The sequence below is a fragment of the Pundamilia nyererei genome, unplaced genomic scaffold, assembly GCF_000239375.1.
Source record: "Pundamilia nyererei isolate P.nyererei 1_Seehausen unplaced genomic scaffold, PunNye1.0 scaffold00034, whole genome shotgun sequence".
In the NCBI taxonomy this organism is placed as follows: domain Eukaryota; kingdom Metazoa; phylum Chordata; class Actinopteri; order Cichliformes; family Cichlidae; genus Pundamilia; species Pundamilia nyererei.
The window spans coordinates 3,840,651-3,854,269 of NW_005187435.1; the positions used below are offsets into that span (position 1 = coordinate 3,840,651).

General features: G+C 39.1%; 1 protein-coding gene across 3 annotated transcripts in view; it reads right to left on the minus strand.

Moving 5' to 3' along the window:
- slc12a5a (solute carrier family 12 member 5a) overlaps positions 1–13,619 on the minus strand; it is a 178,877-nt gene that overhangs the window by 13,817 nt on the left and 151,441 nt on the right. For all 3 annotated transcript variants that reach the window (XM_005729817.1, XM_013909971.1, XM_013909972.1), the window contains exons 8-21: positions 13,235–13,446; positions 12,266–12,433; positions 11,880–11,978; positions 9,389–9,446; positions 9,131–9,305; positions 8,140–8,258; positions 7,730–7,828; positions 7,510–7,629; positions 5,086–5,190; positions 4,573–4,741; positions 3,909–4,104; positions 3,539–3,708; positions 3,212–3,343; positions 1,951–2,058 (exon numbers count right to left, since the gene is read on the minus strand). In XM_005729817.1, coding sequence (XP_005729874.1) covers positions 1,951–2,058; positions 3,212–3,343; positions 3,539–3,708; positions 3,909–4,104; positions 4,573–4,741; positions 5,086–5,190; positions 7,510–7,629; positions 7,730–7,828; positions 8,140–8,258; positions 9,131–9,305; positions 9,389–9,446; positions 11,880–11,978; positions 12,266–12,433; positions 13,235–13,446 — 1,930 coding nt within the window. The remainder of the gene's footprint in view (positions 1–1,950; positions 2,059–3,211; positions 3,344–3,538; positions 3,709–3,908; positions 4,105–4,572; positions 4,742–5,085; positions 5,191–7,509; positions 7,630–7,729; positions 7,829–8,139; positions 8,259–9,130; positions 9,306–9,388; positions 9,447–11,879; positions 11,979–12,265; positions 12,434–13,234; positions 13,447–13,619) is intronic.

A 13,619-nucleotide genomic window follows, 5' to 3' on the forward strand; every position in this document is an offset into this window, starting at 1 on the left:
CTGACATTACTTGAGACTTGACTTGAGACTTGAGGATAAAGACTTGAGACTTACTTGAGACTTGACTTGAGACTTGAGGATAAAGACTTGAGACTTACTTGAGACTTGCAAAACAATGACTTGGTCCCACCTCTGTATATATATATATACACACACACACATACATATGTGTAGTGTTTTACCACATTATTTTAAAAAAACATATCAGGAACCTAAAAATCTGAAGTCTGCTGAGATCCTGGCAATAATAATTTATTAAAAACTAAAGAAAAGTGAAGATACAGTTGTGGTCAGACCTTTATTATCCATGATTACTTGGGCCTTTTAATAAGTGTTTTGAACTGCTCTTTTTCCATGCTGGAATGTTTGTAAAGTCTTTAATTTGGCTGCATACGTTTCAATTTATTTTGGATTTTCTTGAATCCACACAAGGTCAAAAGGGTACATACATGCTCAAACATATACATGCACTCACTTAAATATTTAGTAATGAAAGCTGAAGATTATACAGTGCCAGGGCTTTGTCAAGTTTTTAGCGATCATGATTGACGTTGCTGGCATAAAAAGGATTTCTTTGACACCCGTGGAATTGCCCAATACTCAGAACAATGGGAAAGTCCAAGGATTTCAGTTAAGATCTAAGAAGGAAACTGCACATTTGCACAAGTTAGGAAGGTGTCTTGGAGCCATTTCTAAACAGCTTCAGCTGCTAAGATCAGTTCAAACAATTGTACATAAGAACAAGTTATTTACTTATCACCACTTTGCAAAGGTCTGCAAGAAGATCCACATTGTCACTCTCGCTTAAGAAGAAATTGGGAAGGATGTTCAGGAACAACCTATGGACCACCAAAACTCAAGCCTACCATGAACTGGAAACTGTTGGAACAACAGTGAAATGAATTTTGCATTTTCATGGAGTAAGAGAGTACTGACTGAGAAAGAAGCCCCTGCTCCAAAATCGAAACTTTCAAGCTCAACTGAAATTTGTGCTGCCCACGTGGACAAGCCAATTGTTTTCTGTAGAAAGGTTTTATGGTCACGTGAGACAAAGACTGAGGTATCTGGCCACAACATCAAGAGATGCTGCGTGGCATTTCTTGATATATGCAGATATAGGAGTAAAGGTGAGGCTTTCAAATCTGAGAACACTCTACCAGCTGTCAAGCATGGTGGTGGTAGCATCATGGCTGTTTTACTGTTAGTTGTATTTATATATAGTACAAAAAGGACAGACTAATGAAAAAGGAGAATTCCCTCTAAAATTTTCAACTTCACCTAAAATCAACAGCTAGATGGATGAAACTGGGACAGAATTGTGCATTCCAACAAGACAATTATCCCAAATGCCCAAACTGGTTTTGGAATGAATAACACAGGGTACCTTAACCCTACTGAAACTGTATGGCCTAAAAGACAAGTCCATGCCACGAAACCAACCAGTCTAAATGAACTTTACTAATTCTGCTTACAAGAGTGGTCACATATCCTGCCAAAATTATGCCAAAATTTGCTAAATTACATTTAGTCAAACGCCATTTAGCCATTTATGCCCATGATGAGTGTATGTACACTTGTGTGCACAAATATAATTGCACGGCACATATTACATTTATGGATCAGGGACAATTCAAGTTCAACAAAGGTATTAATGAAACACAGAGATCAATATTTTTCATTTACCATACCAACCTAAGCACCATCGTGCTGTCAAACAGCAAAGTTTCTGCTGCGGCTGTGGTCTGATAGAAAGGATAAATATGGTGTCCTACTGCTCAAATTTAACCATAGATATGCTTTTGTCCAGAGGGGCTGGTGTGTCATGTTAAGTCAAGTCAAGTCCAATCACGCCAAGCTGTGCCAAGTCGGCCTGTCAAGTCACGTCAGGTTTATGAGTGCATCTTTGAGCGTGTTTCAAAACAAAACTTGGGCATAAACAAACTTCCTTACCTCTCTCTCACGTTCAGTCTTTGTCAGATTGATCTGTTTAAGCATCTGCGAGCGTTGTTCCATCACCAGGGTCTTCTCGTAAGTGTAGGCTGAGATGTCACTGTCATGCTAAGAAAAAGTAACGTGTGGGTTTATTATGCATATGTTTTCTTACTACAGCAATCCAAATCCACTACATTTCTCCTGTGTAAACCTGTCCCCATCTCTTCAGACAGAATGCAATCACCGCTTACTTCTTTTTTCTTAGATAGGAGAAAATTCACCTGTGAAGGGTTAAGGCTGAAGTATACTAGAACAGAACTAGTCCAAGCAAGATGCTGACAATTTTAGACAGCCTTTTCTTGAAGACATTTGTGGTATGGACCCATTGTTGTACACACAAAAAATGACAAATTTGACTCAGGGAAGAATGAAAAAAAGCTTGTGTGAGAAAATTACACTGCTGCCTAGTTTCTCCCCACTGCACACATGGTTAGTCACTTCATATAGTGCACATGAATGCCTAATTGCAGGTTTTGCTTAGGAAATGTTGAAGAAAACCACAGGCTCTCTCTACTGCCATGAAACATTAAAAGTATTATACACTAAATTACAAGCGATACAATTCTTATTCCTTAATTAAGGGCTTTGGAAAGCCAGACCGACACTCAGCTTTACAGTGTGCTGCTTTTCTAGTAAACACAACCTAGGGAAGGAGGCTTCAGACAATATCCGATCACCTGATATTCATATTTCATGCTGTCCTTTGTGCCATTTACTGGGCTTCTGTAGTGCAACGATCTCAGCAGTTGTGCAGTACCTTTGCCTACCTTTGTGTAGTCTAAAGCAATCAAGCTTTGAGCATTACTGAACATTGTAATGATGTGGCCACCTGAAAGGTACTGAAATTAAAGTACACAATATGAACAAAAGTAATCTCTGCAATTGTTTTCAGTGCCGTTGCCACAGGTGTATAAAATCAGGCACCTAGCCATGCAGTCTACAAACATTTGTGCTTTGTTCCAAAGAGCTCAGTGAATTTGAGTGTGATAATGTAACAGGATGCCAGTGTTGCAACAAGCCATTTTTTTGCAATCCTTGTAGGTGTTCCACAATCACCTGCAAGTGGTGTTAATGCAAAGTGGAAGCATTTAAGAATCACTGCGACTTAGCCACAAAATTAAACTGCGTAAAGTTACAGAACAGGGTCGCTGAGTGCTCAGTACTTCTGTTCATATTGCATTTGTATAGAAAGCATATATCTTGCTTTGAGTTAACTCACCATTTCTACAACTTCTATCATGGCATCGATACGGAGGTGATAGAGGAATGTGGTCAGGTCCTTTTTCATCTGGATGCTGTTGTCGTCCATCTGGGCCACAGTAAAGATGCGCATCTTGCACTTCCTCCAAACCTGCAGAGCAACAACAAAATATGAGGCATCTCCTCACTCTTCTCATACGTCTGTATGGACATAAAAAAATGTCATTAAGCGTTCATATGATCTGTAAGAAATGTGGTTCTGATAGTGTGAATCCAGATTCTACATTGCCTTTACATGTTTGTGAGTGCACATGGATTTCTTTAAGTAGTAACTATTGCAGGGTACCTTGTGCTGGCGGAGCAGGAAGGGCAGCAGCATCAGCATGCCTCCATCATGGACGATCCACCACACGTCAATGTGACCCTCGGTGAAGCGTTCGCCGTTGGATGGGAAGGCTGAGATGTTCTTTGGGACGAGCAGAGCCAAGTTAGCGACGGTAGTTTCTCTGACCAGCTCTGCAGAACAGGCAGACATGGAAAGATTACGATGTGTTGGTTACACTGCATCTGCATTTTTACATTGTTCAGGATTTTGTTTTGAATGTTTTCTGATAAACCTAAATGGCTACGGCTGATATCAATCAGTGATTTTATTTTATATATGGGCCCTTGTTTTTGGCAGTATTTTTGTTCTTTTTTCCTTCCTAGTAACCAACCAATGAAGTTCCTCCAGTGCTGATGCTCGTCTCCTTGCTTCCAGTTGCGTGGCCATGAGACCAAGACAGCATTGTGTTTCAGGCCTCCCAGTCCACTGGCCTGGAGCAGATGTGATGTAGCATCACGCAGGTTAGAGGACACAGTCACCTGACAGAAGCCCTTCACCTTCTCTGTCTCCATCAGCTTACGCAGTGCCTAGACAGGCAAGAGGCAAGGCGGAGAAAAGAGCTGTTACCACAACAAGCACCGCTTACTATGAAGGTGGCAACGGTCAGACTTGATGTTTCATTTGATTTAAAAATATATATTTGCAATAACATTTTGGGGTTTATGGGCTCTTCCAGAGTCATATTTTACATTTTCAAATACTTAATTAGCTTTATAGAAGAAACAAATATACATTGAAAGCTATATGTAAGTGTTTAACATGATTTTTGATAGATGTGCAGAAAAGTCTGCAGGGAAAATATAATTAAGAGACTGCAATCAACTTGTGGTGACACAATATCGTATAGTTCTGTTTACAGTAGCTTCTGTAACTGGATTTAGTATTTTAGCAACAATAGTGCAGATTTTGGTCTGTTGTTGTTGCAATGCATTGTGCTGAAAAGTTTAATAAGTTCCAGTGACTGAAGAGGTACAGGCTGTCATTTACAACATTACCTGCTCTGCACGCTGCGCCTGTTCATAGTTGTTCAAGAACGTGCCCCCTAGAGCTGTCCCAACAATAGTTAGACCTTTGCCTGCCTTCAGCTGGTTAGTCAGTGAAAGCAGACGAGGCTGCTCCACATTTTGCTCTGCATCTGTACTGACCAGCACCAGCAGCTGAGGCCTGAAGAGAAGGGAGATCAGAGAGGAGAGGAAGTGATAAGACGGAGTAGAAAAAAAATAGAAGAGAAATGAAAAGAACAGGAAGAGCTGTGAAAAGACAAATAAAGCCACGGGGAAAGGAAAGGCTGAGATGGCCAAGTAAAAGTCCTTGTTTGGAAGGAGAGAAAGAGAAAAAAAATAGCAAGAAAGGTTGATGTTAATACGAATTTACAAATACTTGATTCTCCGACAGCTGTGACAAGAAGGGTCCTATTACGTGAATAAATGAGAACACGCACAGACATGTGGTTAATTTCTACGGTAATTAGAGTCATGGTACAGCAACACAGCATACGTGTGTCATACCTCCAGTTTTTGGTGTGTGGGGGACCTTCCTCCAACCGCATGAGAGCGTAACGTGCAGCACTTAGAGACAGACCCCGTATTCCATCGCCCCATTCTTTCTCCGCACTGTGACACAGGCAAGTGCCAATCAATATTTGTCAGTCAAAACATGAACAACAGTTTTTGCAGCTTCACTGTGAATTTAAGAAGTGACAGTGATACAGACAGCCCACTGAAACAAATCCCCTTTTAGATGACAGTTTGACATAATGCAACATGATCACAAGGAATCACAGCATTTAAATACTCAGTGTGTATAGGTCTATACGATAACACTAGAAACATGGTTGATTAGTTACGGTCTTTCAGTCACAGATATGATCAAATTTCCTTCACTTTTCCATGATGCTACACCTAAGATACAGAACTAAGGCTAAAGTAAGAACAGAACAGCACACCTGCTAAGAAAGAAATAGTAATACGGCAGGAAAGTTAAAAAAAAAACATTGTTAGTGGAAATAAAACCTAAAAAACACCAGTTTCCATTTAAATTACAGACAAAAATTACAACTTGGAAAGAAAGACCGTTTTTACTAAGTATGAAAAAACAAAACAGAAACCACCTTATATAAAATACCATCTAAAATAACTACCAGTCAAAAGTTTGGACACACCTTCTCATTTAATGTTTTTTCTTTATCTTCATGACTATTCACATTGTAGATTCTTACTTAAGAAATCAAAACTATGAATGAACACATATGGAATTATATAATTAACAAAAAAGTGTGAAAAGACTCAAAACATGTTTTATATTGTAGATTCTTCAAAATAGCCACCCTTTGCTTTGCACACTCTTGGCATTCTTTCGATGAGCTTCATGAGGTCGTCACCTGAAATGGTTTTCCAACAGTCTTGGAGGACTTCTCAGAGATGCTGAGCACTTGCTGGCCTTTTTGCCTTCACTCTGTGGTCCATCTCATCGCAAACCATCTTGATTGGGTTTAGGTCAGGTGACTGTGGAGGCCAGGCCATCTGGTGCAGCACTCCATCACTCTCCTTTTTGGTCAAATAGCCCTTACACAGCCTGGAGGTGTGTTTGGGGTCATTGTCCTGTTGAAATGATGCTCCAACTAAATGCAAACCGGTTTGGATGGCATGCCGCTGCAGGATGCCGTGGCAGCCATGCTGATTGAGTGTGCCTTCAATTTTGAATAAATCCCCAACAGTGTCACCAGCAAAGCACCCCCACATCATCACACCTCCTCCATGCTTCGCGGTGGGAACCATGCATGTAGAGACAATCTGTTCACCTTTTCTGGGTCACACAAAGACACGGCAAGTGGAACCAAAGATTTAAAATTTGGACTCATCAGATGAAAGCAAAGATTTTCACTGATCTAATGTCCATTCCTTGTGTTTCTTGGCCCAGACAAATCTCTTCTGCTTGTTGCTTTTCCTTAGTAATAGCGTTTTCTTAGCAGTTATTGAACAGGTGAGGTAGAGATGTGTCTGCTGCTGGAACTGTGTCGCATTTATATGAACTCTAATGAATTTAGAGAGATGAATTTATCCTCAGCAGCAGAGGTGACTCTTGGTCTTCCTCTCCCGGGGCGGTCATCATTTGAGCCAGTTTCACTATAGAGTTTGACAGTTTTTGTGATTGCACTCGGGGACACATTCAAATTTTTTGTAATTTTCTAGACTGACTGATTGTCAGCTCTTAAAGTCATAATGGACTGTTGTTTCTCTTTACTTAGTTGATTGGTTCTTGCCATAATATCAATTCTAACAATTGTCAAATAGGGCTGTCAGCCGTGTACCAACCGGACTTCTGCACAACACAACTGATGGTCCCAACCCCATTAAGAAGGCAAAAAATTCCACATATGAACCCTGACAAGGCACATCTGTGAAGTGAAAACCATTTCAGGTGACTACATCATGAAGCTCATTGAGAGAAGGCCAAAGGGTTTGCAGCGTTGTCAACAAAGCAAAGGGTGGCTACTTTGAGGAATCTAAAATAAGAGACATAAGACATTTTTTTCTTTGCTACATAATCCCATATATCTTGCTTCATACATTTGATGCCTTCAGTATGTATCTACAAGGTAGAAAATAGTAACAATAAAGAAAAAACATTAAATGAGTAGATGTGCCCAAACGTTTGACTGGTAGTGTACACAGAGAAAGTATTTGTATACATATGATTATTAACTGAACTCAAATCTTGCAAAAAAATTTTGAAGAGGTTTATTGAACAACTTTACCTAGAGTATAAAGTCTGAGGAACATCACATATAGAATAAAAAACAACTCAACCAATAAAACAAAAATGTTAAGATTTGCTAATTAGACACCTACCATCTGTACTCAAACTCAGTCAGGAAACTAACTGAAAATAAAGTAAACTGAAAAAAACACCTGATACAGAAAAACACTCACCCTGCAAACTCGATATACTTGTAGATGGAACCGGCAATTACCATAGCGACAATGGCGTAGTACCAGGAACAGAGGAACATAAGAGTAAGACACAGGCTCATCCCCAGGAAGGAAAGAGTCCTATAGAGTGGAATGCAGAGGCAGACAGACACATGCAATATAAACTGTTTGTGAATCTTGAAATTCAGCTGTTCCTTCGCTTTGTTGTTGGTGAACTGACCAGTGGTAGAACTTGAACCGTGGTCTCCAGTTTGGTGTCCTCAGCAGTGTCTGGAGTGCACATGCCAGATTCACAAACATGTAGCACATCAGGAAGAACCTGCAGGAAACATATATGAACAGGATATAACAAACCTCTTCTTACTTACTCTAACAATATAAGAAAGAGCTCACTCATTGAAATCCAGAAGGGCTGTTATGTTAACATCTATGACATTCACTTGTATTTATGACTGCATTACCAAAGCAGAAAAGTGGTCTACCCCTCTGAGACCATAAAATTTGGTATTTGCATTGTTTAAGTAATAACAGGGGACCAGCTGCTCTGAAATCCCCCACGGTTTTATTCCCCTTAATCTATTTATTTTTTCAAATGGCAAGAAATTAAAGGATTTTTTCCCCAAGTCTTACATGGAGAGGATGGGAGCGACTGCATCCAGGGAGGCAATGAGGATCCCACTCTCGCAGATACAAGCCGTCAGCAGGAGGGACCATGTGGGTTCTCCGTTGGCCTTCCCGTGGCCAAAGATCTACAATGCCGGCACAGAAAACATGTTTACACCACTTCTATTTTAGGAGTATGTCTGCATAAACGTCTTCCTCTACCTTTTTAATTCTAGTCAAGTCATTACATGTATATGTTGACTGTATGTAATAAATACAAAACAGATTCTATGAAAGCAGAGGATGTAATAGTGGTGATGACACCTATGCATTTATGCTTTGAAGCCTCACAGTTAGCATCTTGGCCTTCTTGCTTTTTTCTATTTTGAGGAGAAGAACATATTAGGTTCTCTATTTGGATTTAATATTGAAATGACTTTATTGGTACTAATGTCATTATTGATTCAATTTACTCTGATTACTTTCCTTACTGATTCATTATCAATTTTCTATGTGAAAATTGGTGTATAATACAATTGTTTTACTGCACGTCTCTGAATATAACATTGATAAAAGTAAGTTAACTGTTGAGACTTTGATTAAAATAGATTTAATACTTTTTGTGATGGTTCTTCTCAGCTCAAATCCATCCCCAAGAATGCACACTCACAAATTAGCAAACTATCAATCACTAATGTGTCCAAAGAGACCTCGATTTATTATATTTTGTACTGTAAATAAAATAATAATTTACAAAATGAACAAGATTGTGTAGTGAAGAAGAACTGAAACTAATAACTGAATACATAAAATCATTAGGATATTGTTTTCTGAGCTAAATCAAGTAAGAAACAGAGTAACTTTCTCATACTTCCATACAATTTCGTTTCTTTTTTTGACCCAGGGGAGTCACCACCTATTGGCCATTATAAAGAATGCACTTTAAAGCCCCTTGCCCATTGGTTTCACTATGTCCACTTCTTCTATGAAGTCTGCTGTAAGAAGAAAACAGACTGACCCGAAGAGCGGGCACAATGCCATCCTTGGCAATGGCCTGCATGAGACGAGGCGCTCCCGTCAGGCTCTGGAGGCCTGCTCCACAGGTGGAGAAGAAAGAGCCAATCACAATCACCCATGGTGATGGCCAAGCCAATGTGCCAATCACTAAGTTCCCATGGACGCCCTCTCCGAACCTAAATACGATTAACCAAGTGGTCAGTCTCAGACTTATTGTTGTATTTAGGGATGATTTTTATTCAATCAAGGATAGACTTACTTGTCCCTGAGGACCACACCCTCAATGCAGGCACCAAACAGAACCACACTGGACATGTCTGAGCAAATATGGTTCAAGAAAGTAAAGTCATTTCATAACGACATAAATAAATGGTAAATATTCAACACTTTTTAGTGAGCCTTGGTTTAGTGATTATAAGAATTATAAACCGTTCCATCTGAAGATGCACTTAATTATCTGATAAACCAATTAAGTGCATTTGCTGAGGAAAGACGTCAATCGTTTTTGTGTAGTAAATCTCTGAGATAAGATGCATATTACATTGCATGTAATATGTCTTGGTTTCATTAACTGGTAAGTGCATAGGCAGCTCAATGATGTGATTAGAGATCCTAATCAGATCCTAATCAGATCAGCCATTCCATTATAGCTGCTTCAGACTACATGGTATAGGCTGCCTTATATGTTAAAGCACATAAATGGCAGACATGTGCTCAAGAATTTTGTACAAAGAGAAAAAAACTTAAAGCATTCATTGAAATATTAACAAGGTTTCACATGACAAAATAGCTCAAACTCTAATACCAAATTATAATACCAACATTATTCAGAAGCCAGCTGCCATGATTTAAACAAAGATAGGAAATGTGTTCTCATGAATGGTAGATTCATATTTTGGACTACTTGAGGGCATTAGACTGGTATCACAGAAGTTATGGCCTTTTCAAATTTAAAATGCTGACCTTTAATTATGAGGCTTCTTGCAGGCCAGTGAGTGCGTTTGTGCAGACACTTTAGTTAAAATCTAAAATTTGTAAACTTGACCTTTTCTTACAGTGTCCTTTATGAACTGATCCGTTTTAAATACCACTACAAATTCATTATCCCAAGTTTGATCACAACAAGGCCAGACATAAAATATAGGTAGTGAGGAAATAATTATTCAGTCCCCTGCTGAATTTGAGAGGGTCCTCATTTACAAAGAAATGATAATTCTCTAATTTTATGGTAGTTTCATTTTAATGGAGAGAAACCTTAAAATTAAATATTGAAAAAAACAAAACAATCATTACATATTTGTGTGTCAGTATTTGTTTAAGTATTGTACATGTGGCACACAGATTATAATCAATCACTAAATAATTGTAACTTGCAACACCATTTCACAGAGTCTTACGTCCCACTACCATGGGTATGAGCTAAGAGTATTCAAAGGATGTCAGAGACAAGACTAGACCTGCACACGGCTGGAATTGGCTTCAAGACCACCAACAAGAAGCCTGGTGAGAAGGTAATAGCTGTGATTATTCATGTAAGATTTTGCCTCGTGGGGGTTAGGATGATCATGTGAAAGATGGTGGATCAGCCCAAAACTACACAGGAAGAACTTGTTATTGATCTGAAGGCGATTGGGACTAGTGTCACCAAGAACGCCATTGGTAACACACTACGCTGTCTCCCTGTTCAAGATGACACATTTATGGGACCATCTGATATTTTCCAGTGAACTCAGAAAAGACTTGGAGAAGGTGTCTTGGTCAGAAGAAATCAAAATCAAGCTCTTTGGGATCAACTCGATCCTTCCTGTTTGGTGCAAGAGAAATGCTGAATAAACCATTTCACCAGTCAACATGAAGGTGGAAGCATTATGCTTTGAGGCACTGTTTTTGCTGATGGTACAGGATAACTTGACTGGATTGTGGGGCCAATGGGCGGTAAAATGTTGGACAAGAGCCTCTTTTCTTTAGCCACAACACTAAAGATGGGTTGTGGATGGGTCAGCTACCATGATAACAACCCAAAACATACTGCCAAGGCAACAAAGAAGTGGTTAAAGAAGAAGCACATTAAGGTCACTGAATGATCTAGTGCAGGTGTCTGCAACTTTCAACATTAGAAGAGCCATTTTAGCTCCTCCTACCAGACAATGGGAGAAAGAGAGCAGCACAACTGGAAGATGGGCAGATGATGGCTGTAATTGGGAGAGAATCAATTAATAAACCGGTATATGTGTAACTCTAATCCTAGCCCATGGCTCATGAACCACATTTTGCAGCTAAAGAGCCACATATGGGTTGCGAACCACAGGTTGCTGACCTGTGGTCTAGCTAGTCTCCAGAACTCAATCCTATACAGAATCATTGGAGGGAGCTGGAGTTTCGAATTATTAAGTAACAGCCAAGACAATGGCAAATTCCTCCTTAGGTGTACAAACTGGGTGACCAGCTACATCAAACTGACAATGGTTTCTCTGCCAAGTGCTAAGTCATACTTTGTTTGGGGGTAAAGATACTTTTTCATTTAATGACATTCAAATGAAGTCAAAATTTTATGTATCGTTTTTTTCTTCTGGAGTTTTGGTTGATATTCTATCTTTCTCCGTTAAAGGGACACTATCATAAAAACTCTCCATTTCTTTATAGGTGAGAAAACGTATAAATTGAAGGGGATCAAACAATTATTTTCCCCACTGTATATGCAGTGGTGTGTGTGCATAACAACTGCCGTCACAGCAGTTGTTAAAGGATACAGACAGTAGAGGTGGTGGTGATGGCTGCAATTGTTCCAATGGGGATTGACTTCTGTGCATCGCGCAGGTCTCCAGAACGGTTGGATCCAGCCATGATCCCTGGAGAGACAGTGAAGTGACAGTTGTTACCAAGATCAGAGATTTGTGCACATACTGTAGAAACACGTGCGCTACAAACAGCAGAATGTAGTAATTTCAGCTAAACTCACTCAAGCTGAATAAATATAAATGTCTGACATTGAGAACAACACCAGGGATGCCATTTCTCAGATCGTTAACAAAAGAATCACTCAGCAGCACACTGATAAGTAAACAAATTAATAAATTTGTCAATGATGAACAACAATAAGAAAAAACTAAGTGGACAGAACAGTTTATGCTTTCACCTGTCACAGACGGGAAGTAAATGCCAACCAGCAATGTGAAAAAGCTGGTGATGTCGGCTAACACGTAGCGGTTAGCGTTGGTTAGAGGATCGTCCTGGTCTTCCACTGACTCCATCTTATCCCTGGAAATGAGGTCCCCTTTCTCATAGTAGTTTCCAAACAGGTTATCTGGATTGGCATTGAAGAAGCATAGAGAGGACTAGAATTAAAATATTTATGCAGACAGAACCTGAAAATAGGTGTTTTTAATCCTTCCATGTTAGCCAAATATTCAATTGGTGACTGAACTCCATGACTAATTAACAAATTTACTTTATTCTTCAGCCATTCAAAATTGAGTTAGTCACTATTTACAATTTCTAATTAGTTTATTAAAATCAGTAAAAAAAAAAAAAGATGCTTTCAGAAAACAGAAACATGAATTACTTTGCTTGAGTAGGTGGATTTGGGAGGTTTTTATCTCCCCCTAAAAATGGGAGATAAAATATGATATGTTTTATCTCTAAAAAATAAAGTCAAAAAATTAAAGTGACTTTTAAGTGTGACTCCTTAATTCAGAGTTTACTGTTACACCAGGGTAAAACAAGGTTTGCCTAGCTGTGGGCTTTCTTAGGGTTTCAGGAAGCCCAAGGCTAAGAAATAAATTTGCTCTACTTTGTCTTTGTAACACTAAATCACCATTTTTAACATTTATTAAAAAGATCTGAAAGCAAATATATAGAAAAATGAATCAACTTTTTAAGTTCTTTTTACAACATTTAAAGCTGCTCGTACTGGAGTGTTTCTTGATGGACACTCCAGTACTATAACAACAGATGAATGGGAAAAACAGGACATTCAGACCTAAGAAAGTATTTTATCGTAAACATTTCATTAAAAAAAAAGAAATCTAGAAAAGAACGCCAATGAATTCTCAGTGACTCAGCAGTATAGAAAGATGATAATTGGATCCAAAACGAATGAACCAACCTGCCAAGATTCCACTAGTGACCCCAGGGATGCCCTGGATCTCAGTCACATTGTTGGCAACAAAGTATTTGTCACAGGTAGCGTTGAGAAAAGGTGAATCACAGAACATCTGCCACAGCTGGGTTGTGACTGTCCCATTAGCTGTCTCAATGGTCTTGGCACAAACATCAAAGGACTTCCACACCAAAGTGCGATTCCCCAAAATACACACCCTAGAGGAATAGAAAAGCACACAATTTTGAAATACTGCTGCTGTAGCGACTTTTGTGCATGCATGTTTGATGTAAACAATTTATTTGGACTTTTTTCTTCTTTAAATTAATTTTATAGTTAAACAATATCTGTTGTTTTAAATTGTTTTCTGACATCTATTGACACCTAGGTT